We start from the raw sequence: 22,561 nt of genomic DNA, 5'->3' as shown, positions 1-22,561 counted from the left end.
TACTTAGTCTTAAAAGGATGAGTAGTGGTTACCTGCTCAGGAAAGAATAGGAGTCTGTATTTCACACCCAGGAAGTAGCATAGAAGCAAAAGTAATAGGTTGTGGGCACTGAGCTATAGGCAGTTCAGTACTGCTGGAGAACAAACTTCTCTCTCCATAGAGAGAAGAAGCTAGATAGAGAGGCAGTAACAACACCATTGATGATCCAGTGGGGATGTTAAGGCACCTGAACATTCTCTTGGCTTCACAAGGATTTTTAGAAAGGGAATGACATTTTTAGATTGTATCTTTACAGAACTCCCTGGCCTCTGAGAGAAGGCTGAATGCAGAGGACATATGATGCCCAGCTAGTGGAGTGACAGAGTGAAGACCTGAACCAAGACAGAGAAAGTAGATATGGTTTCTATTGAGACAGACAAAAGTAACAGATTTGGTGACTTCCAAGTATCTAGGTTGGGTGATTGTATGAAGGACAATCCTGCCCTTCCCCTCCCACCAACATAGATAATACCAATAGAAAATCTAAAATAGAAGGGAAGATAATGAATTGCACTTTGGATGTGTTGAATTTCATACATCTCTGGGTTATCTAGGTGAAAATTTCCTGCAAAAATTTATATACTTGTCAAAGGGAAGAGGCCTGATTGAGAGTTTGAAATTTGAGTTGGCAAAATATTAGGAATAACCTAGAATTACATAAGTAGATTGTCAATTTTGGGGGTTTGTTTTGTTGTTGTTGTTGTTTTTTCATTCTTATAGGTGTGTAGTGGTATCTCATTGTGATTTAAATTTTTATTTTCCTTATGTCTGATGTTTACCTTCTTTTACAACGATTTTCTTCTATTCACATATCTTTCTTGGTTTCAATCTTTTTTCTTGGCTTTCAATCTTTTCCCTATGTTTTTAAGTTAAGCTGTATTTTTAATATTATGAGAGTTCTTTATCAGATCTATGCTCTGCAAATATCTTTTCTCGGTGTGTAGCTTCATGGCATCTTTTGAAGTACATTTTCAGTTTTTATTTTGTTTTCTTTTCTGCATCGTGCTTTTGATGTCATACTTAAGTCTTTACCCACTTGAGCGTGGTAGCGTGTGCCAGTAAGACCAGTGAAATACTGGCAACTCAGGAGGCTAAGGCAGAAGGATTACAAATTCAAGGCCAGCTTCAGGAGCGAGAGGGGCTTTCAAAATCTCAAAATAAAAAGTAAACGAACTGGAGATGTCGCTCAGAGGTAAAGGCCCCCTTGGGTTCAACACCCAGTACCCACCCACCCCCCCATTTTTTTTTTTTTTTTTTTTGTAGTAATGTAATGTGGTGTGAGAAATAAATTAATGTAATGAAAGCAGACAGAATTAGGAAGAGTGTATATAGCATGAGAACTATAAAGGGTGGGTTGAACTCAATACAAAAAGACACAGGGCCCTTTCGAAGAAACACAAGGCAAATTCTTAACAACCAATAAATACTGTCTACCAAAATAAGCAATGAAAACTGTTGTTTTAACTTAAGATGGCTAGTGAACTTAGGGACAACATTTTTATTCACAGCAAACCGATACCGGAACTATATCTAATCAACCTCTTTATGAGAATTCCCCCTGTGCAAGCACTTGAGATGAGCTCTGAAATCCCTAAGAACTCTTAAAGGTCATTTCTCTAGGTACAGAAGAGTCCGGGATTCCCGACACTTTAGATGACTAAGCCAGATCCTTGGGGGATTCCGGCCTAAGTTCTTGGGGACAGACCCAAGGAGTCACTGCCCCTCTGGGAAATCAAATCTACACTCACGGCCGGGTTTGCCACTCTGACACCGCGCCTGCAGGCAGCGGCTTCAACTACCCACCCAGAGGGCGGGGATTAAAATACGAGCGCGGGGGTAAACCCGGGGAAATTGAGGGGAGTCCCTCTCGTCCGCCAGCCCGTACGAGGAAGGCGAAGCAGAGGTGCAGGGCGGGGACCCGCAGCCCAACTCGGGTCGAGCTCCTCCAGTGCCAAGATCCACCGCACTTACCCCGGACCAGAAAGGGGATGTTTAAGTCACTGATTCGGGGCAGCGTGTGTACGCGGTTTTTTTCCCCCCAGAAACAGGCTGGGGGCGTTCGACCGACTGCCCCCGCCCAGTGACCTTTAGCCTTCCAACTGCGACAGCCCGCGAATCTCCAGCAGTGGAGTCGGGGTCGGGTGCCCGGCGACCGCGAGCTGCCTCTCCCACGCCTCCCGGCTAGTCGTAAAGTGCAGCAAAAGGCGCCTGCGTTTTGCGGCGCCGTAGGTGAGGCCGGCAGCGTGGGACCTGGCTCCGGGGGCTCTACCGCGTTGGAGCTGCTTCACGGGAAAGGCCTGCTGCAATTAGGACTTGGTGGAGCACAGGGGACCAGCTAGCATTCTCTCATCGGGTAATTGGACCCAACTGGTGAGATTGTTTAAAACACGGCTCCAGTCCTTACTTGTGACTCGAGAGTCTCAAACCTCATTCGTGCCTTGTCGCTCCTCGGGAGCTACTCTGTTGTTCTGTTGCCATCACTAGACTTCAGGTTTCCTCAGGGTAGCTGACATTGCTTTTCTTGTTCGTCCTGCAGTCACCCAGTTGGAAATGCTTTACCTGATCGGCTTGGGTCTGGGAGATGCCAAGGACATCACAGTGAAGGGCCTAGAAGTTGTAAGACGCTGCAGTCGAGTGTATCTGGAAGCCTACACCTCAGTCCTGACTGTAGGGAAGGAATCCCTGGTAGGTGATTTAGGCTCCCGTCTCAGGAAAAGAAAACTACCTTGACGTCTGACTTTGACAAACTAGGCTGAATAGAATGTCTGCTGCTTGTTTAAAATGTATCTCCTATTCATTAAGGAGCTGAGAAGTACAAGAAAGAAAATCATACACCAACCAAGTGACTTGAAAAATCGAACAGTGGTTTCTCTACTATAAAAGTCTCATATTGTGGTTTTCTCCAGCAAATAAAGGAACATTATTTTACACTCCTGGGGGAATAGTTATCAAAATCCCTTATTGCATGAGATAGCCAAGAAATCCTTTCTGAGTTGAGTGTTAATGAGGTGCTGACACCTTAATGAGTTGGTTATATATTCAGAAACCAAGCTGAAAGCCTATCCCTTTGAAGTGTTTCCACAGGGAATGTTGATCGCCTGTCTGTAACATCCAAAGAGATCTTACCTTCAAGTAGACATTTCCCAGTAAAGCTTACACATGTATATATTAAGTGATCCTGGGACTAAATAACCAGAGAATTTGTTAGTGTAGTTGTACATTTACCTGGTTCTCTTTAAGGGCTCAGTGAATTTTAGAGGAAGTCAGTTTCAGGTTCATTGTCAAACTCCAAGTAGGGTATGAGTTAAGCTCAAAAGACTGATGGATGTGTTATGGAGTAGATTTTTAGAATTGTCTGTGTCATGTTATCCAAACAAAAAAGTGACTAAAAGAATTTCAAGTCTCATTCTCTTAGATTCATACCCCAGAGAATTCTGATGTTCTCATAGTTACTTTAAAATCTTGAAGGAATTAAGGCGTGTTCCTTGAAATAAGCATGCATTTAAAAAATTTTCTAATGACCAGCTTTGATTTGTTGGCCCCATTTTTTCACTCTTAGGATGGAATCAAAATATCTCACCTCAGGATGATGGAAATATGTCACTATAATCAGTGATCAAGACAAATTAGAATGAACTTAAAACCATCCTACAGAAAAATAACAAATCAGCAGTTTTATAAAGAAGGTATCAATCAGTATGGCATGGAAGAAAGTTCGGACCTAGTTTTTCTTTGCTCTATTATGTGTCAGTGAACAAGTCCTTTAACTTTAATTTTTTAATATGTAAAATGAGTCAAAAACATCTTTCTTATAGGTTCTTAGCACAGTGCCTGGTACAGAAGTATTTAAAAATGGTAATTGTCACTGGACATATTTCTAAATTTCTGAACACTATTTTCTTTATTTGTCAAATGGAGTTAACCAATTGGAAGGTTATGTGGGGTTTTATTGAAATGTATGTGAAAGTACTTTGTAAGTTCTAAGTACTAGCTAAATGTCAATTTTGGTTACTCTAATTTTTTAAAGTATTCTTTCCCCCCAAAAAACATAGTTATTGTAGAGTCAAGATCTGGCCCTAGCCTTACCTATTAGTAAATTATATATGCACTGTTGAGATGCAAGAATATTAGTTCTCCCACAATAAAAAGTACTAACATTTATAGAACAATTGCTTTGCACTGTTTTAAATGCTTTACATTTAGAATAGGATTATTATTCGCTAGTTACTATTAACATTTTACAGGCATAGTGAGGCTAAGAAACTTGCCCAGTGTGTGAGTGGTAGAGACAGATTATTAACCAAAGCAGTCCTAAGTTGAGATTTCCACTCTAGATCTTTATACTGTACTGTGTCTCTGCAGTCTTGCAGACAGATAAAAACTACACTACGTATAACTTTAGAAAATATCTAAAAGAGAGGGTAGGATTCAAGCAAAGTGGCTTGTCTTTAATCCCACCATATCACAAAATTTCTTCTGGTATGTGCTCCATATTCTTCTCCAGGTCCTCAGTTCACATTCTTCCCTGAATACCTTGCCTATACACAACTTCATCTACCATAAGTGACTCATTTCTAGACTAAAGTAAGTTATAAATAAATTCATACCTTTATATTACCCAGTAAAATCTCAGAGCCACTTTTATTTCAACTACTTTTTTTCCTTTTTCTTCTTCCCTTCATTTCTATCTTTTCTCTTTAAAACAAATTGATTTTTTAGAGATTTGTATGTACTTAACATACCTATACATACAATCTGGTCTCAACTATGGATAACTATTACACAGTGAGAAAAAATATGGAAAATTTTATCTATTTTCTAGAATGAAATGTTTTCTTTTATCATACTCTAACATAGTATTTTTAAAAAGGAACCACCACATCATTGCTAATGAAATCTGAATTTATGTGCTCTTAAATTGAAAATTATTTTCAAATTGCCAAAAAGGTAGTATTATTTATATGTTCTCTGGTCAAAAGATAATTGATCTAGATATAGTAAGTCTAAGAAATAATTTAAATAACAATTCATAATAGCAGTGGGAAGAAGAAGCTATAGAATCATGTTTGGAAAGAACTGAGATGAGCTTATCTAAATCATTACTCTTTCCTTTGACCTACTAAAAGTAAAAGTGGTCTCAAATGTAAAATATTTATTAGTCATTAATTACTATGAGAATACATGTGAGAAAGATTACTTCACGGTGTGGTTGTCAGGAAATACTAGATGGATTATATGGAATTTGAGCTGCATTTTAAAGTAGTATATATACACCAACCTTTTAAAATTTTTCTTTGTTTGTTTGTTTTTACATTATAATCCAAGTGCAAAATGATAATATCTATTCATCATTGTCGATAAATGGAGAAAATTGCTCACAGCCAGAGGAAGCTAACTTGGACCCCCAGCTACCTTGTGAAGTAGAGATCATTATTCTCTGACTATCCCCCATTTGTGGCATGTGTGAAGTTCTACAACCAAAGTTCTGCCTTTGAGCAATCACTTATATTTCTTTGCTCCGTTTCTTACTTATAAAATTGAGATTAAAATAGTGCTGATCTCACATTGAGGTCAAGATTAAATGAATTCATATGCATAAGGCTTTTAGAACAGTGCCTGATCACAGAGTAATCCCAATGTAAATGTTTTAGTACAGATAATGTTAACATAGAATACGATTTGATAAAGGAAAGAGCATTCTACCCTGAAGGAAAATCATTGTGAGCTTAGAGGAGGAAAGCACAAACATTTGCTATATTTGTCATTGGACTTCATTGAAATGGCTTTCATTTTTTCCCAGTGTATCTGTTCCCTTTCTTTGTAACTTAAATAACCCGGATAGCACCTCTTCCTTGTTGTCTTGTTTTCTTGTCCAGCTGCTGTGATTGGATCAGGAAGACAGGAAAGAGGAGAAAAGGACTTCACACTTAAAAAATGAGGCCATTAGCTATGAGCTTTTTAAACTTCTCATCTGCCGTTAACACAAATTTGACTCTATCTTCCTTCCACTCTTAGAAAATGACTTGTGAGATGAGGCTCTTGTTCCAGGACCTAACTCCATCTAGATATGGTTTAAAAACCATTTCCTTTAAAATCTTATCATTATTCTTTATGTCAACCTATTACCATGTAGTTCTCATGTTTTACCTATGTTTCTCATTCTGAAATCATATTCAAGCTTTGATCATTTTGAAAGTCTCTTCTTTGAAACCTGTTTTCCCCATAGTTATTATTCTCTTTTTCTTTTATCAAGTATATCTTCATGGTCCCTAGTTCCACTTGTGTCTCACACTCCTGAAGGCTTACTCCCTTTTCTTAGAAGGATTTCAACAATTCTTTCATAGTTGAGAACTCTAGAGAATAGTTTCGAATTCTTTCTTCTGTTACTTCTTTTGATGTAGTTGACCACTACTGCTAGAAGCTGGCTTTTAAGACATGACTTTTTCTTAATTGTATTCTTGCATTTCCATTTTCTCTGTCTCTTTGTAAACCCATTTCTCTGTTTTTAAACAGTATTTTAAAAACACTTTGTCCTCTCCTTTGTTTCTGAATACTACTTTTAGCCTCTATTCTTATTATTTTTTGAATAACTGGTCCATTAAATGGTTTACAATTCAAAATGTACTAAAAGATATTGTAAAACATAAAGAGATTTCTATTCCACTTCCCCTTCCTGGAGGCAGTCACTACTAATTTTTGTGTACCTTCTCGAAATACCTGAAAACAATTTAAACTTACCCTATTCTGTTCAAACACTGCCAACTTATAGCAAGAAAGAATTTTAACTTTTACATTCATTTTCATGAATGATTAGGGCTGAGACTACAAAAACTGGCTAATAAGTCATTGGATAATATATAATCCAAATTTAAAATTATTTGTTAAATAGTACTGCCTGTTTTTCTTATTTTTCTTCTCTCACCCCTGACCAGACTGGATGCTTTTATTAGTGTCTATGTGCTAGTTAACTCTCCATTAGACAGCATGCATGTTAAGAGCAATAGCAATGTATGTCTCATTCACCACCGTCTCCCAATATCAAGCCTAGAATTTGGTATGGAGGATGTGCATAAGAAATATTTCTGTAGTGAGTGTATGAATGATTAAATATGTGGGTAAATTTGAAAATAATTTAACATCAGCCTCTTACTACATTTGCTATCTTTTTTATATATTATTTTTTTGAGAGGATCAGCTGTTTGTATTTATAAACATTGTTGTTTCATTAAACCATGAACTGTTTATTAGGTTAGAATAAGTGATAATAAGGAGTAATACATAATACAAAATCAGTGTTGAGAGAGTGGCTTTTTTGTTGTTGTTAGATCATTTATAAAGTACAAAATAGAATTATTACTAGCATGTGGTTTCTTGGTCTTTAAAAAATGTTAGAAGTTCAGCCAGATATGGTATATGCCTATAATCCCAGCAACCCAGAAGGCTGAGGCAGGAGGATCACAAGTTCAAGGCTAGCTTCTGCAACTTAGCAGGACCCTGTCTCAAAATAAAAAATAAAAGGGGCTGGTGTAGCTCAGTGGCGGAGCCTCCCCCTTGGATTCAATCCCCAGTAATGGGCGGGGGGAGAACGGGTTCAGTAAAGGCCATTGTTTTCTTCAATTCGTAGTAATTGTGTATGTATTCTCTTAAATATGTAAGTGTTCTGCAACCATCAAGCTTTCTGGCTCATAAAGTCAAAGTAAAGAATATAAAAATTAATGATTAAGAAAAAAATACTTGATAAAAATGAAATGAAAGCATTTTTTATCTATAAGAAGATTGTTATTGTGAATTTCTAGAACATTTCTCTAGGAAGGTATCTTGATATTTCACATTTAAGGAACAGGTTTTAATCAAGTATTAGAACATAATTACCAAAATTGAAATTTGGTAATTTCATTTGTTCATTTACTTATTTGTTTGACAGATATTATCAAGTACCAAATTTTCCCACTACAGCACTCCGAATAGCTTTTAATAACTAAAATTTGTCAACATATAAGAAATAGTATTATTTATCTGTGTATCCACCTTTACTTCATTGGAATTGCATGTTACTCCATAGGAAATCAGTTATAAGATTCTGATCTTGCAAAAAAACTTTTAACCACTATGATATAATCACCAGCTTATTAACTTACTCCTGGGTTTGTTTCTCTAGAGCCCCAAAGCCATTTGTATGGAAACTTTCTGTATGTTTTTCCTGAAACTCTGCCTTTCTAGCAGAAGCAAGGGAATACAATTTTAAATCTGAATTTCTTGCATTTATGTAGGAATGTTTACTGGTTTTATAAATAGTCAAATCATCATTTTCTGTTATTTCTTTTATGTTGCCTTTTATTTTAGTCAGAGTGTCAGATTGTCTCATAAAAAATTTAATAAAACCAGAACTACCATGTATATCATTATTAATATATTTATTCTGTACTATCGTGGTTTTGAAGTAGGAATCATGCATACATATTCTCTATTCATCCTATAATGTTCTGCCTGGTCTATTACAGCCAAATATAGAGGTAAATTTAAAATGCAAAAGGCCTCAGATGTTAGAGGTCTGCTTCCTCCTGGGATATTAAGGTAGCCTCAAAGACAGTTTAATTGCAACATAGTATAGTGTGCCAGCTCATTGATGAGTTGTATCCAATGATCTGTGTTTGGATAGTTGCCAAGATTCACACCAGCCCCAAATACAACAATTGTTTTTATTGTTGTTGTTGTGTGTGTGTGTGTGTGGGGGGGTGGTCACCTACTTTCCTTCATTTTTAAATTGGACTTAAATCTATAGGAAGACTTTTATGGAAGAAAATTGATTCTTGCTGATAGAGAAGAAGTGGAACAAGAAGCAGATAATATTTTAAAGGATGCTGATATCAGTGATGTTGCATTCCTTGTGGTTGGTGATCCATTTGGGTAAGTTTAAGCAGACGTTTTGAGTTACTTATTAATCAGTAATAATTATTCTATTACATTTAAAACTTACCTGCCAGATAAAAGACTGTCGTTTATCTAAGCTCTATCTAAAATTTATAGTTTAAAATTTCATTATCTTTTGAGATTAATGAGGGAAATCTACTTTGTAAAAAGATACCCATCATAAGTATCACAACATTGTAAAATGTCAACTATAAAATTTGTATCTTTGATTTTCTTCTTTAGAAGATGATGTAGGCTATCAAAGCCTTAACTAGTGTATCATTATTAAATATGTTATTATATTCTCAAGAGTCATGTCTGCCATTTGCTGCAGATAATTACAATCATCTTTGGCTCCCTTTGTTTTAGGCTTTTTTTTTCTTTTTTAATTACGTAATATTTGATTATACTACTGTCATTTACGTGTCTTGAATTTATAATTTTTCAAGCTTCTGATTTCAATTTCTTATATCCATTGGGAGCCTTGTTCTTCCTCATTACCAAGAAGATGTGCTTCTACTTGTCTAGTCAAGCATCATCAATCTCTGATGTCAGGCCAAATAGAATAGTTTTTGTCTCCAGCTGGTGACCCAAGATTTATGTCACAGATTTAAGGAACATAAGGACAATTAAATCACTGTGAGCCCACCATCAAGAATGTTTCTCACAACAATGGAGTTACATGTGTATGTGTCTGCCAAAAAGAAAGTAATTTATATCAGTGTGATGGGCCATACTCTGCAGTATTATTAAACTTAATTGGAATAACTTTGGATAATCACACATTTTAAAATATTTAAATAGTTTGTTTTAACCTATGACATTGTTTTCTTAAACTTAAGGCTTTCTCAAAATTAATAGTACCTATCTTCTTTTTTTTTAACCATAGGATGAGAAAATGAAAAATCCCATAGAGAAAAATAGCTTCTAATTCTTACAGAATTTTTTCACTAAACACTGACTTCTTCTGCATAAAACCTGAGTTTCTGTAGGCAAATCTCTCACTAAACTTCCCAACTTGATATACTACAATTCTTACAGTCACCTAGTTGAGCAAACTCAGTAGCTTTTGACTTTATTAGCATCCAATCACTGACAATGTCCATTGCACAGTAAAAACACTACTGGAAGTGAGGTTTGCAGACTGATGCCAGACCACAGATTGTGTGTTCTAGTCCATAATGATATAAGACTAGAAATTGGGAGAAAGCATTTAGAAATTTTTGTAGCTATCTAAAAAGCAAATTTTATGTCTACTGAATTAATAAAAATTGAGGGCTCATATTTGGTATCACTCCGTTTCATGTTTTGTTTTTATAATAGTTTATTTTTATTGCATTTTACAAAACTGTTGTTCCATAATAATTTGGAATCTAAAACAAATTAGCCTTTCACCATAGAGAATTTGAGAAGCATTGCTGTTGAATTGTGTTTTACCAAGTTTTTCTTATTCTTTCATTCCTTTTTACTCTGGCTGCCACTCTTATACCTAATCTAGCCTCATGCATCTTACACCTTTTTGCTGGTCTGCGTATAAACTCCTTACCCATACTGTAGTAAAATCCATATTTGTAAAAACCATAATTTGGAAACTCACCAGGTCTCTTATAAATAAGAAGTTTATTAGCTCTATCATTAGCCAGATATTAAAAACACTGCCCAACTTACCCCTCCGTCTATATCCTACCATTCTTTTTGAAGCCCACATTTATGCTAACCAGTTTGCTTTTTCCCAGTTATCATGCTTTGTCACCTTCATACCTTTGTTCAAGGTCCTTCATCTTGAGTGACTTGTGAACCACCTGTGACTATCAGAAACCTACTTATCTTTTGAAGCTCAGCTTTCCATGCTATATTCCAACATGAAGTTCTATCTCCACTGATGGCATATATCATTCATACTCATTTCATATAGTACCTCACACTTTTTTTATAACCTTTACATTTGCTCTTTTATATTTGTAGGCTGTCCTTCACATTTTTATCTCATTAGCTCCCTTCACAATACTAGATATAGAGTTGACATTAATTAAATATTAATTGAATAATTTTGGTATAATTTCCTTAAGGTCAACAGAGAAAAACCAGAAATATCTTGAACCGACATTTATCCAGTTAACAAATGACTTTTGTATACCAATCTTATGAACTCCTACATGCTGGATGATAAGACATGAATTTATATCTCAGTGGGGGAAGTGACAATAATCAGAGAAAAATAAATTTTAAATTTTGGCAGGCCCATGAAGGGAGAAAAAAGAAATAATAGACTTATTTATATAAGGTTATATGGAAAAGACAGTATCTGAAGAATGAAAAGGTATAGAAGGAAAGAATATCCTAAGCAGAGGAAACAGTAAAATTGTACTTATGGGATTGAAAGGTTAAGGTGGCTATAGCATAGTGAGTGAGGGAAAAAAAGGAATATGTGAAAGTGTGACAGATATAGGCAGCAGCCAGATCATGGTAGGCTTTGAAGGGACCAGGAATTTTACTTAGATTTTTAGCAGGGACAGTCTGTTTGACATTATTTGAAAGAACACTAAATGTTTAGGTGAAATGGATTTCAGGGAGGCAGGACATATTTAAAAGAAAGAATGTCAGGATGGTCTGATAGATGGGGAAAAGAAAAGAAGTAAATGTGACTTTGAGGATTCCAGCTTTATACTTTAGTAGTTGATGGCGCCAGTTCTTGAAATAATGAAAAGTGGTAGACAATAGGATTGGGGCAGATAATAGTTGGTTCTAGAAACATCTTAAATTTGAAACGTCAGATAGACTGTTAGATTATCTGCTGCTGGAGCTCAGGAGAGGAGTCATCCTGGGAATATGGCTTTTGAAGTTATTCATATGTAGATGGTATTTAAAGCCAGAGGAGTAGATAGAATCATTTTAGAAGAGAAGAGAAGAACAAAGGACCAAGATTCAAGCCCTAGGAAGCTAGTACATTTCATGGTCTAGCTATAGCTAGTGGGGGAAGGAAAAATAAGAAACTATGTTGTCACAAAAGCCAAGAAAAGACTTTCAAAATGGAAAGACTGGTGAACCTCATACTGCTGAGAGTTTGTATATAAGATGAGGAGAGAAAAGTGTGTGTGAAGTTAGAGGCATGATGTTTGGAGTTCAAAAGTGCTAATTTTATGGGGGAGTTGGTACTTGAGCTAGCTTTGGATAGGGTTCACAGATAGAGCTTAAAGGCCTGGTGGAGGAAAGTGGAAGGGGGATTCCATGTAAATGAACAGACTTGAATTAATCATTAATTTAGAGATTGAGTTTCACTATGTTCCCCGGGCTGGTCTCAAATTCTTGGGCTCAGATGATCCTCCTTAGCCTCTTGACTAATTGGGACTGCAGTCATGTGTCACCACATCCAGAATATGTTATTAAATCAAGCCTTGAAGAATCACAGTTTCAATGGATTAAATGGAGATATCAGGAAAGAAATGTGTAATGCAACAAGGCACTGGAATTCTTTTTTATATATGATTTTTAAAAAGTCCCTTGTTTAAACACTTCCTATTTACTTGAATAAAACATGAAAATGAAGATTGTTCAGGATGTTTAATCTTAAATTCTTTTAAAAAATATTTTAAAAATTGTGAGAGAACACACAGCAAAATTTACCATTTTTTAAAGTATACAGTTCTGTGGCATTAAGTACATTTACATTGTTATGCAAGCATTGTCACTATCACTATCCATCTCCATAATCTTTTGAAGAAGATAATTAGAAGTCATAATTAAGCAGGTTGATGGAGTTCTCATCTGTACCCTTTTATCCAGATTATTGAAAGGAATATGGAAATTAATCACATAAAGAATGTAAATGACTCTAAAGAAGTACATCAATAAATCTGACTTAATCATGTGAGAGATGATAGTCTCAAGCATTGCGTCCTAATGGAGTTGTTGCATGGGGTCTTTATTAAACAAACTCTATCTAATAATGGATTTTTTTTGTTATTCTGTTTTTTTAATATATCTGTAAATATATACAAATAAATAATAAAGTGAACACATATTTTTATCCTTACTTTATATGACTTTCCTTTGATGCAGTGTATACACACAAAAATGTACCTTTATTTACTTTTCTCCTGTGTGCCCTAATGTAGGCCATTTGATTATTTCCATTTCATGTAATGCACATGAACAATGTTTAGCACCTAATAATTTTCTAGTGATTTTTCAGCACTATCAGTAGTCCATTTTTTTTTCTTCCAGTAAAGTTGTTGTTATATAAATTGATATGTACAGTCCCTTAGTTCTCCCCTACTTTTCCACATTTTAGATTCTTTCCTTTATGGTAGATTCTCCCAAATTGGTTTTCAAGATCAAAAAAGTAAAAAGTTGTGGACTTGGACATTTTCTAGCACATAAAACACACACTATTAAATTATCTGTCAGAAGGATGAATACCAGATTATGGAGCTTCCAGTAGTTCATGAGAACATAGTTTTTACAATGTTATTTGAAGTTCTAGTATATTTTTGGACCAACAGCACCCATATGTCAAATATGGTGATACTTTATTTGCAAACTGATATTATTATAAATAAAATTTAAAACATACTCAGTCTTATATATTCAAACTGGTTACTTTTATGTACCATTGATTTTTTTAAATTTTGAGACAGGTCTTGCTAAATTGCTGAGGCTAGCTTCAAACTTGTGATCCCCCTGCCTCAGCCTCCCCAGTTGCTGGGATTACAGGAGTGTACCACTCTGCACAACTGGGTCTAGTCATTTCAAATGAACTTGTGACAGATATAATTGTAAACCAGTTTTTCATCTACTTAAATAACTCACCAATAACACATCTAAAGTTGAAAAAACTTAATCATTCAATTCTCTTTAATATAAATAAAAAGATTCTGATCAAGGTGATACTAAAAGTATTCTTTGCAGCTGGCATTTTTTAAAAGCTACTGTTAATCAGATTGATGCTTATTTTTATGCATGTTTTTATTTTATCCATGTGATTGAAAACAGGCTTCCCTGGTGGGTATGTGTTAATCAGTATCTGACTGCCTCATGGGGGATAAGCCCTTGATCTTCCTGCTTGATATGCATTGACCAGTTGAAAGGTTCTGCTAGTTTATAAGTAGTTTTTCAAACATGCTAATGTTGCTTTCCCCAGTAGGGCCTGGAATTTTTATCAAGAGGGAACAAAGCCTTTAGTAGTACTATTCTAAGCTGATGGGGTACATTTCACAGTATTCATATTTGTATTTGTGTATATCTTTCTGTACCCCCACCTACCTAATTTTAGTCATGAGATTCATCTCAGGAAAGGAAAGGCAACAGGCAGAATATTCATACATACATACATACATATAGGTGAAACCTAATTATAAATAGTAGCCAGACTGAAAACAGTTATATATAAAATGACTGCTAGACAGATGTAAACCCCAAACAGAATTCTGTCCGACAGAACTGTAATATAAAACTGAGAGACTGACAAGCTATGAAAATTATGTATTCTACCTCATGTTTTAAAATGCAGAAACAAACCCTTCAAAATAGAGTTGAAACAAAGAATTGGATCTAGTTGTGCTACAGTTTAAAACTCTGAAACTGTAATTTTAAGAATTTAAAGGATTTCACTTATGTAAAAACTAAAAAATTGATCTCAAAAGAAGTAAGAGAGTAGAATAGTGGTTTACAGAGCCTGGCAAGGGTATGTAGTGGAGGAGTGGAGAAAGGATGTTTAATGGGTACCAGGATACAATTGCATAGGAGGAATTGCTTCTTATATTTTAAAGCATAGTTAGATTCAGTTACTTGGGCATTTTAAAATAGCTGGTAGAGAAAACTTTGAGTATTCCCAACACAAAGAAATGATAAAGCACACCCAACTACTATGTATAATTATAAAACAACTTAAAAAAAATGATTCGTTCACAGTGGCACACACCTGTAATCCTAGTGGCTTTGGAGACTGAGGCAGGAGGATCATGAGTTCAAAGCCAGATTCAACAAAAATGAGGCACTGAGCAACTCAGTGAGACCCTGTCTCTAAATTAAATATAAAATAGGGATGGGGATGTGGTTCAGTGGTCGAGTGCCCCTGAGTTCAATCCCTGGTGCCTCCAAAAAAATAAATAAATAAATAAAAAGAAATAAATAGCAATTGGGTATGGTGGTGCAGGCTAAGGTTGGAAGATCACAAGTTTGAGGCCAGCCCAGGTAACTTAGTGAGACTCTGTCTCACAATAAAAAAATTAAAAGGGCTAGTGTAGCTCAGTGGTAGAGTACCCTGGTTTCAATCCCCAGTACAAATGAATAGATGAATGGATGAAAGAATAAAATGTCTGAGGTAATAGATGTGCCAATTACTTTGATCTTTACGTGTAATATTGAAATGTCTCATTGTATTCCATAAACATGTAAAACTAAAAATTAAAGGATTTTAAAGGGGCCATAGGATCAAAGAGTTTAAGAATTTGCTATAAAAGAGTTAAATTGTAAAAGAGTTAAGTTCTACAATGGACAAATAAACTTCCATTTTTTTTCAGTAGCTGCTTGTGTTATGGTTGTAGTTCAACCTTGTGAAGGATGTGTGTAAGCTTTTATTTTGTTGCTAAAAAGCCCAGATAAGATGTGGGGATGTAGCTCAGTGGTAGAGTTCTTATTAGCATGCCTAAAACCCTGGGATGGATCCCCACCCCCCCAAAAAAAGAAACAAACAAAAATCAGATAAGACGTATGCAGACAACTAGTAGAATTTAAGGAAAAGTTTACTGATTGATCAGTTAGAACTTATGAAATAGAATACTTCTACTGTTTTAAAAGTAAGTAGCATTAACTTTAATACAAATCCACTGATTTCTCACTACAGAGCTACGACACATAGCGATCTTATTCTGAGAGCAGCAAAGTTGGGAATCCCTCATCGTGTTATACATAATGCCTCCATCATGAATGCTGTAGGCTGCTGTGGTTTACAGGTAATGCTGTCAAGGCAGTTTTAAAATGGAATTAACTGAAAATGTTTTATTTTTCTGAAAATTGCAAGTAGATTTTAGTTCATGAATTATAAGATATACTATTATTTGATAGCATACTATTTAATATATACAAAGTTTTTTAATAGCAAATTTTCCTATAACTTACGTTTTCTCTCTTTTCTTGGAATAGCCATCTAGATTTAGCTAGAGACTAATTTTGATTTTATATCCAACTTGTATGTATATTAAAAGGAAAACATAAGTTAATTATGTTGCTTAAGTTATCCTAGAGCCTTTTTATATTCATTCAAATGAGTTAATCATCATTGCCGAGACCCATATTTATCTATTATTTCTGCAGCATCAAGAGCATTGTTTTACTGGGTGAGCTGGTGCATATCTGTAATCCTAGCTACTTAGGAGGCTAAAGTGAGAATTGTAAATTCAAGACCAGCCCTAGCAACTTTGTGAGACCCTATCATAAAATAAAAAAGGGCTGGGATATAGCTCAGTGATGATGTACTTGCAAGAACCTGAATTGAATCCCTAGTACCACAAAAAGAAAAAAATAGTAATATGATGCTGTATTTCTTAAAAGAATCCATAAAAGGTAAAAGCCAATCATGTTAGGCTTTTAAGCCAGCTTTGCAATTATTGATGTGTAAAGTTAGTTATTTTTAACTCCAACAATCTTTGTTTTGAGCAGCTAAAAGAGTGCTCCACAACTATTTTCTAAGATTTTTTTCTAAGCTGCTGACATGAGTTTTCCAATTTTGGTGTTTGTGTTCTGATGTTCACATATGCATAATCCTCGAGTTTTCCAATTTTGATGTTTGTGTTCTGATGTTCACATATGCATAATCCTCAACAACTATGACTTCTACATGACAAACAGTGGTTTTAAGATTTCAGTGATTGTTAAGACACATTCCAATTTCAGATAATATTACAATAGAAAAATGTGCATCTTAGACTCTGTGATATAATATATTCCCTAGTGTGTCTTCTTGAAATGCATAATTTAAAGATAGATATTTACAAGGAGACCCATTAGCATCAGACCCTAGTGCTATGTTTGTATCTGTAAAGGACACTGTATTTCCTGTATTACCTAAGAACAATAGCTCAGTTTAGTTGACTTAATTAATTGTGCAGAACCAGAGAAAAGTATACATGGCTCATCACTTACTCTTAGTTATTATGTTTAAATCAGCACAGAATTTTGCTCTCTTTTGTCTAAAGTGCATACTTCAGAAACCCTCATCAATTGAAGTCTTTTTTTTACAGTTTAAGATCTTGGAACATCGCTGGGTTGCATCAAGGTGAATGCTCTTCATAGAAATATAAAATGTTAGTGCTATAATGAATGCTAGGGTTGGAGAACATGACTCCAAAAAGATATTCCCAAGTTTATTCAGGTAGGTAGTAGCAAAGGTTTAAAACTCTTTGATTCTTAGTCCAGTATTCTTCCAATTAGACAATGCTATCTTTTAAGAGTTGATGATTGCTGGAAGAATGGAAAAAAGAGGGAAATAAATTTCTATGTGATAAAGACCTGTAAACCTTAAGCTAGTAAAACATTTTTAAAACATTGATTTTAATTAGGAAGGTAACTAGCCCTTTCATGTTCTGCTCTAAATTATCATAGCATTTTATTTAAAAATTTTTCTCCTTTTCTTAAGCATTTAAAAAAAATTAAACCAAACAAAAATATTGACCGTTTCTTCTGATCTCCTACACTGGTAGAGAAGCCATTGTTCTCATGTCTAGAATGGATGAAGGCATTTGAGAGAATTTACTGTGAGAATTGGAAGTTTCCATATAAGTCCCTAAATTTATCCATGTTTACAATATTAGAATTTAAAAATATTTGGCTTCCTCATAGTTGTGTTTAGGATTTCTCTAGGCAGCCACAAATCATTTTCTCCTCATCTTGGTTTTATTATCTAATCTGGATGTGAAATGATTTATTTGTATGAAAAATAGGAAGTGCCTTTCTAGATTCTGTCTGTGGACTGGTGAAATTCTGTGACGATATACATTTTGTACCACTCAAATCATTAATGTCCTAGGGAAAAAAAGGCAATTATTAATTCTTTTTTTTTTTTTAATGTGAAATGCCTTAAAAGATCACTTAAGTTGTCCCTCAGTGTCTTGGTTCCAAGATCCCTGTAAATACTAGATTTGTGAATGTAATGGTGTAGTATTTACATGTGTAGCTACACACATCCTCCTGTTATTTTAAATCATCTTTAGATTACTTATAATATCTGGTACGATGTAAGTATGTATTAATAGCTGGTAGGCTGTATTATTTAGGGAATAATGACAAGAAAAACACAGAAGTAGTTTTCCCCCAAATATTTTTGATCTGTAGTTAGTTGATATCCTGCAATATGCAAGAACTTTGGCAAAGTTCCCTTCCTTACCATAGCTGGCTTTTTTCTCTTTACTATTTACACTAGTATTTATAGAAAAATAATAGCCTTAATGAGTGGTTCTCACACTTTAGTATTCCTCAGAGTCACCTAGAGGTCTAGTAAGGCAGATTACTAAGTCTTATCCTTAGACTTTCTGATACAGTAAATCTGGGATGGGATATAAGAAGTTACATTTCTAACAGACGCTCAGGTGATACTGAAGTTACTGATACAGCTACTACACTGAAAACCAACAACCTAGATGAATAAAAAATTTAGAAAGGGAAAGAATTGTATTATATTTCTTATAGCATGGCAGGATTGGAAAAATAAATTACAGTATCTAGAAATACCCTTGCCAAATGTAGAAATGTTACAGGTTACCTTGTCATGCTCTCTTGCTTAAGATTTTAAAAAGGAAGTAGATACTACTTTCAAAATGCATTCTGTCATCTCTGTGAAAGAGCTTTCCCATGATTTCAAAAACAGACATCTAGTTTGTTAAACATAGGTACCACTTTGTGTGCTGTGCTAGACCTAAACAATTCATGCTTTCCATCTTCGTTGCCTCAGGTTCAAGAGTAGTAGTATGAAATTCCTAACCTAAGAATGGGAACAGACTTTTTAAGTTATCAGTTTATCGATCCTTTTTGAGCTATTCTATTGATTTGTTGTTTTCTAAAGGAATAGTATGGAGAGTTTAGAATCAAATCATTTTTCATTACATTTGAATTATTATTCAACAAAAGATTCTTGTTTATCAGTATTTATGATGATTGGTATTGGCATAACTAACACTTTTATATATGCATACAATCACCTATATATATAGGTAGTTTTATATAGTATATTACAGACATGCTATAAAAATAAAATTCCTCTATAATCTCAGTGACGTGGGAGGGTGAGGATTACAAGTTTGAGGCCAGCCTCAGCAATTTAGTGAGATGCTCAATTTAGCAAGATGCTGTCTCAAAATTTTAAAAAGTACTGGGGATGTAACTCAATAGTAAAGTATCCTTGGGGGTCTTTGAGTTCAATTTCTAGTACCATAAATAGGTAATTTAAAAATTCCTTACCACAAACCCCATATTCCTAATGAAAGTTTTTCTTATAAAATGTAAACTATATGAGAGGCTTCCAAGTTAGACATCTTTAAGATAAATAATGATTCATTCATTCAACAGTTAATTTACTTATAATTTGCTTATTAAGGTAAACTTGACCTATGCAGACTCTGTATTTAAGGAGTTTATGTTTTGGTGGAAAGAAGAGGCAATAGCCAATAAAAAAAAAATGGTTGTGTAATTTTCTCATCATTATGAAGTGCTCCCACTTTCTCTGGTTGTTGCATGAGTGACCTTGAGTATTGCCATATGTGCTTTTGTTTATGTAATCTGCTTTGAAAAAAAATGTATATCACTTTCAAAAACTAGCAACTCATTTCCTTCTTTTCATACCACAACACTCATTGTGATAATCAGCATTGTTGACCTTGTAGTTCTTGCTGTTTGTTTTCAAAAGCATGAGTTGGTTTCATTGTTTCCCAAGGGCTAATGTAGGAATGACAGTTAGTACAAAAACACTTAAGTGGGTACTAAGTCTAGTAGAGCTCCACATGGTTATCTAACTTTAGAACTCATCTAGCTGTTTATTTTCCTTTAGTCATATAAGAACTTCCTTTGACTACCTGCTAAATCACTGATATATTAAAAGTTTTTTTTTCTTTTCCTTTTAATTTCACTTACTACTGTTTCTGATCATTATTTTAATAGCACCTTACCAATTCTTTTTCAGTTCATAGTTTTATCTTTAAACTGGTTCCAGTGTGCCATTCTTCTAAAAACAATTCTGGTAAATACTTTGTTTTTACTTTCTTCTTTCTTTCTTTCTTTTGGGGGAATAGGATTGATCCCAGGGGCACTTTGCCACTAAACTACTTTCCCAACCCTTTTTATTTTTTAATTTGAGACAGGGTGACCTTGACCGTATGTGTCTCCTGTCTTAGCCTCCTGAGTTGCGGTGATTACAGGAATGTCCCACCACCCTGGCCAGATGTTGAATTACTTATGCTTTTGCCATATTATTGGACTCTTTGATTTCTCATATTTACACTTTTCATTGCACTTTATCATAGTGGCATGCATACAATCAGTATGCAGCAAATATTTCATTAGTTGAATTGTTTGTTTATCTCTCCACCCAAGTCAGAGCTTGTCTTTGGAATTATGTGCTTTAAATGTGATTTTTTTATTTATTCTTAAATGAATTCTGTCATTTTTATGTGAGAATATAAATTTTATAGCTCTTCTGTTTATGAAGTCAGACTCAACTTTTAAGTCTGTTTCTATATGTTGGCCAGGTTCATAATCTTAGTGTCAGCAAAAATCAGTATTAAGTAAAATTCATTTGCGATAAAAGCAACAACAACAGCATAACTCTCAAATCTGTATTCTGTGTAGAAGAGAAAACTAGCCACTTTTTATTATGTGGTTTTGTGGTGCATGTTTTGACAATTCTGCTGGTTTGGCTTTCCCTCACCCTTCCTAGATTTAACTGATTTGATTTAAGACACACATGTGTAGCCTCGTAGATTTAACAGATTTTTAAACAAAGAATGATAGAAAATATTTTTATTTGTAATACAAAATAACAAAAGCATTAAAACCTAATGATAAAATAAAGTATTACAAAGATTTACATTTCTGAGAGGAAGGAATTATTAGTGCTATAAGATGAGTTGGGAGACTGTTAGGGTCCCTTAGGTAAGTGGTGTTTGTGCTCAAAGCAACTTGATAGGGAGTGAATTGAGTGTCAGTTTCTGTATGAATTATATAGCTGTAATGAATAGGAATTGGCACTTTGCAGAATGTCAGCAATTAGAGATACAGATTAGAGGCCAGTCAAGGATATTAGTTATTTCTAGGTAACTGCTTTATGCTATTCTGCTGCCTAGTTCATATTATATCATTCTTCCCCCATGCTCAAATTCTCTACTCTGTCTTTTGAAGTCCAGCTCATACCCAATCTTTTCAGAAGTTACTTTCAAGTGCTGTCTAATGGGGAAAATAATGAACTCAACTTATCCTTATGCCTCATATTTGATATTTATTATTTACTGCCCATTATTTTTTTTCTTGTGCATCTTCTCTAACTAGATTGTGCCTTATACATAATACATAGATGATCTTGAGTTGGGGGTTTTTGTAGTACTTATTTTTTTCTTTAATAGATAAAATAATCCAATATCAAATTAGATAAACTGCATTCTCTAAATTACTCCAGGTTTAAATGTAAAGGACCCATGTCTATTAACTGTTTCTTAGAAAGTAACTGATTTTATAGTCTTTAAATTTAGATTTGCAATAATGATGTTTTGGAGAAAATGATCACAGCACAAAGGTTTATAAAGCAACTCAGTATTTAGGGTTCTGCAACTTCAGTTCTCCTCTCTGTATGGTTTTGCTCCAGTTTCTTTTTTAAAGTTTACTGGTAAACCCTCTGGTTGTGAAACATAAAGAACTGGTCCTTCTGTTCTTTGAGGTACTGACATCTAAATGGTGAAACTGTTTGCATAATGTTCCAGGATTCATTGAAGAAGTTTGCTCCACAGCCACAGTTTATAAATCAGGGTCCTGGAAAGTAGTACTTCTGTGAGGTTGTCTTTAATCCTCCAAGTCAGACAATTCACTTTTACACAAAATGCTTCAGTTAGTGTTTCTATGTGACTAGCATCTCAATTCTCTTTTAAAGGACTTTTTACTTTCTTTTTGAATGAAATACTTAGTTATTTGTTTCCATGACTGTATTTCTATGTCTCTTAAAACATATGGCCCATTTAAAGCATTTATATAGAATTTTCTTCAACTTCGTTTTCCCTTGAAGTTTCGCATGAACTAATGTTTCAAAGTTTGATCAGAGAGGTGAAAAAGCTTTTTTTTTAAAGAATGTATACAGTTGAATATATCAGAATTAAGTCATTTGTATCAGAATTATAGTCTCAAATATATAGTAATATCATTAAGCTCACTCCAACAAGGAATGGAGCTAGGTTATATCAGGGCATGTGTTTTAGAACATCTTCATATCATAAATATTATCATTATTGCATCATTAAATCTGTGTCATTTACTGAGTCTTTACAGTGTGAGACACTATATACTTTCTGTTATTTAACCTATAAGATTTCAGTTATTAATTTTATAGTTATTTATACTCATTTTATAGGAAGTTTCCTCC

The 22,561-nt window shown here is 34.5% G+C and overlaps 1 protein-coding gene across 2 annotated transcripts in view; it reads left to right on the top strand.

Moving 5' to 3' along the window:
• The first annotated feature begins 2,244 nt into the window (after nucleotides 1–2,244).
• Dph5 (diphthamide biosynthesis 5) overlaps nucleotides 2,245–22,561 on the top strand; it is a 32,863-nt gene continuing 12,546 nt past the window's right edge. The window contains exons 1-4 of one of the 2 annotated variants that reach the window (XM_076863320.1): nucleotides 2,245–2,392; nucleotides 2,576–2,724; nucleotides 8,822–8,946; nucleotides 15,794–15,902. In XM_076863320.1, coding sequence (XP_076719435.1) covers nucleotides 2,590–2,724; nucleotides 8,822–8,946; nucleotides 15,794–15,902 — 369 coding nt within the window. In that variant the 5' untranslated portion in view covers nucleotides 2,245–2,392; nucleotides 2,576–2,589. Of the gene's footprint in view, nucleotides 2,410–2,575; nucleotides 2,725–8,821; nucleotides 8,947–15,793; nucleotides 15,903–22,561 lie in introns of both variants that reach the window. The other variant, XM_076863321.1, reaches the window with a different exon arrangement.

The sequence above is a fragment of the Callospermophilus lateralis genome, chromosome 7 (genome assembly GCF_048772815.1).
Source record: "Callospermophilus lateralis isolate mCalLat2 chromosome 7, mCalLat2.hap1, whole genome shotgun sequence".
In the NCBI taxonomy this organism is placed as follows: domain Eukaryota; kingdom Metazoa; phylum Chordata; class Mammalia; order Rodentia; family Sciuridae; genus Callospermophilus; species Callospermophilus lateralis.
This window is presented reverse-complemented; position numbering and strand designations above follow the sequence as displayed.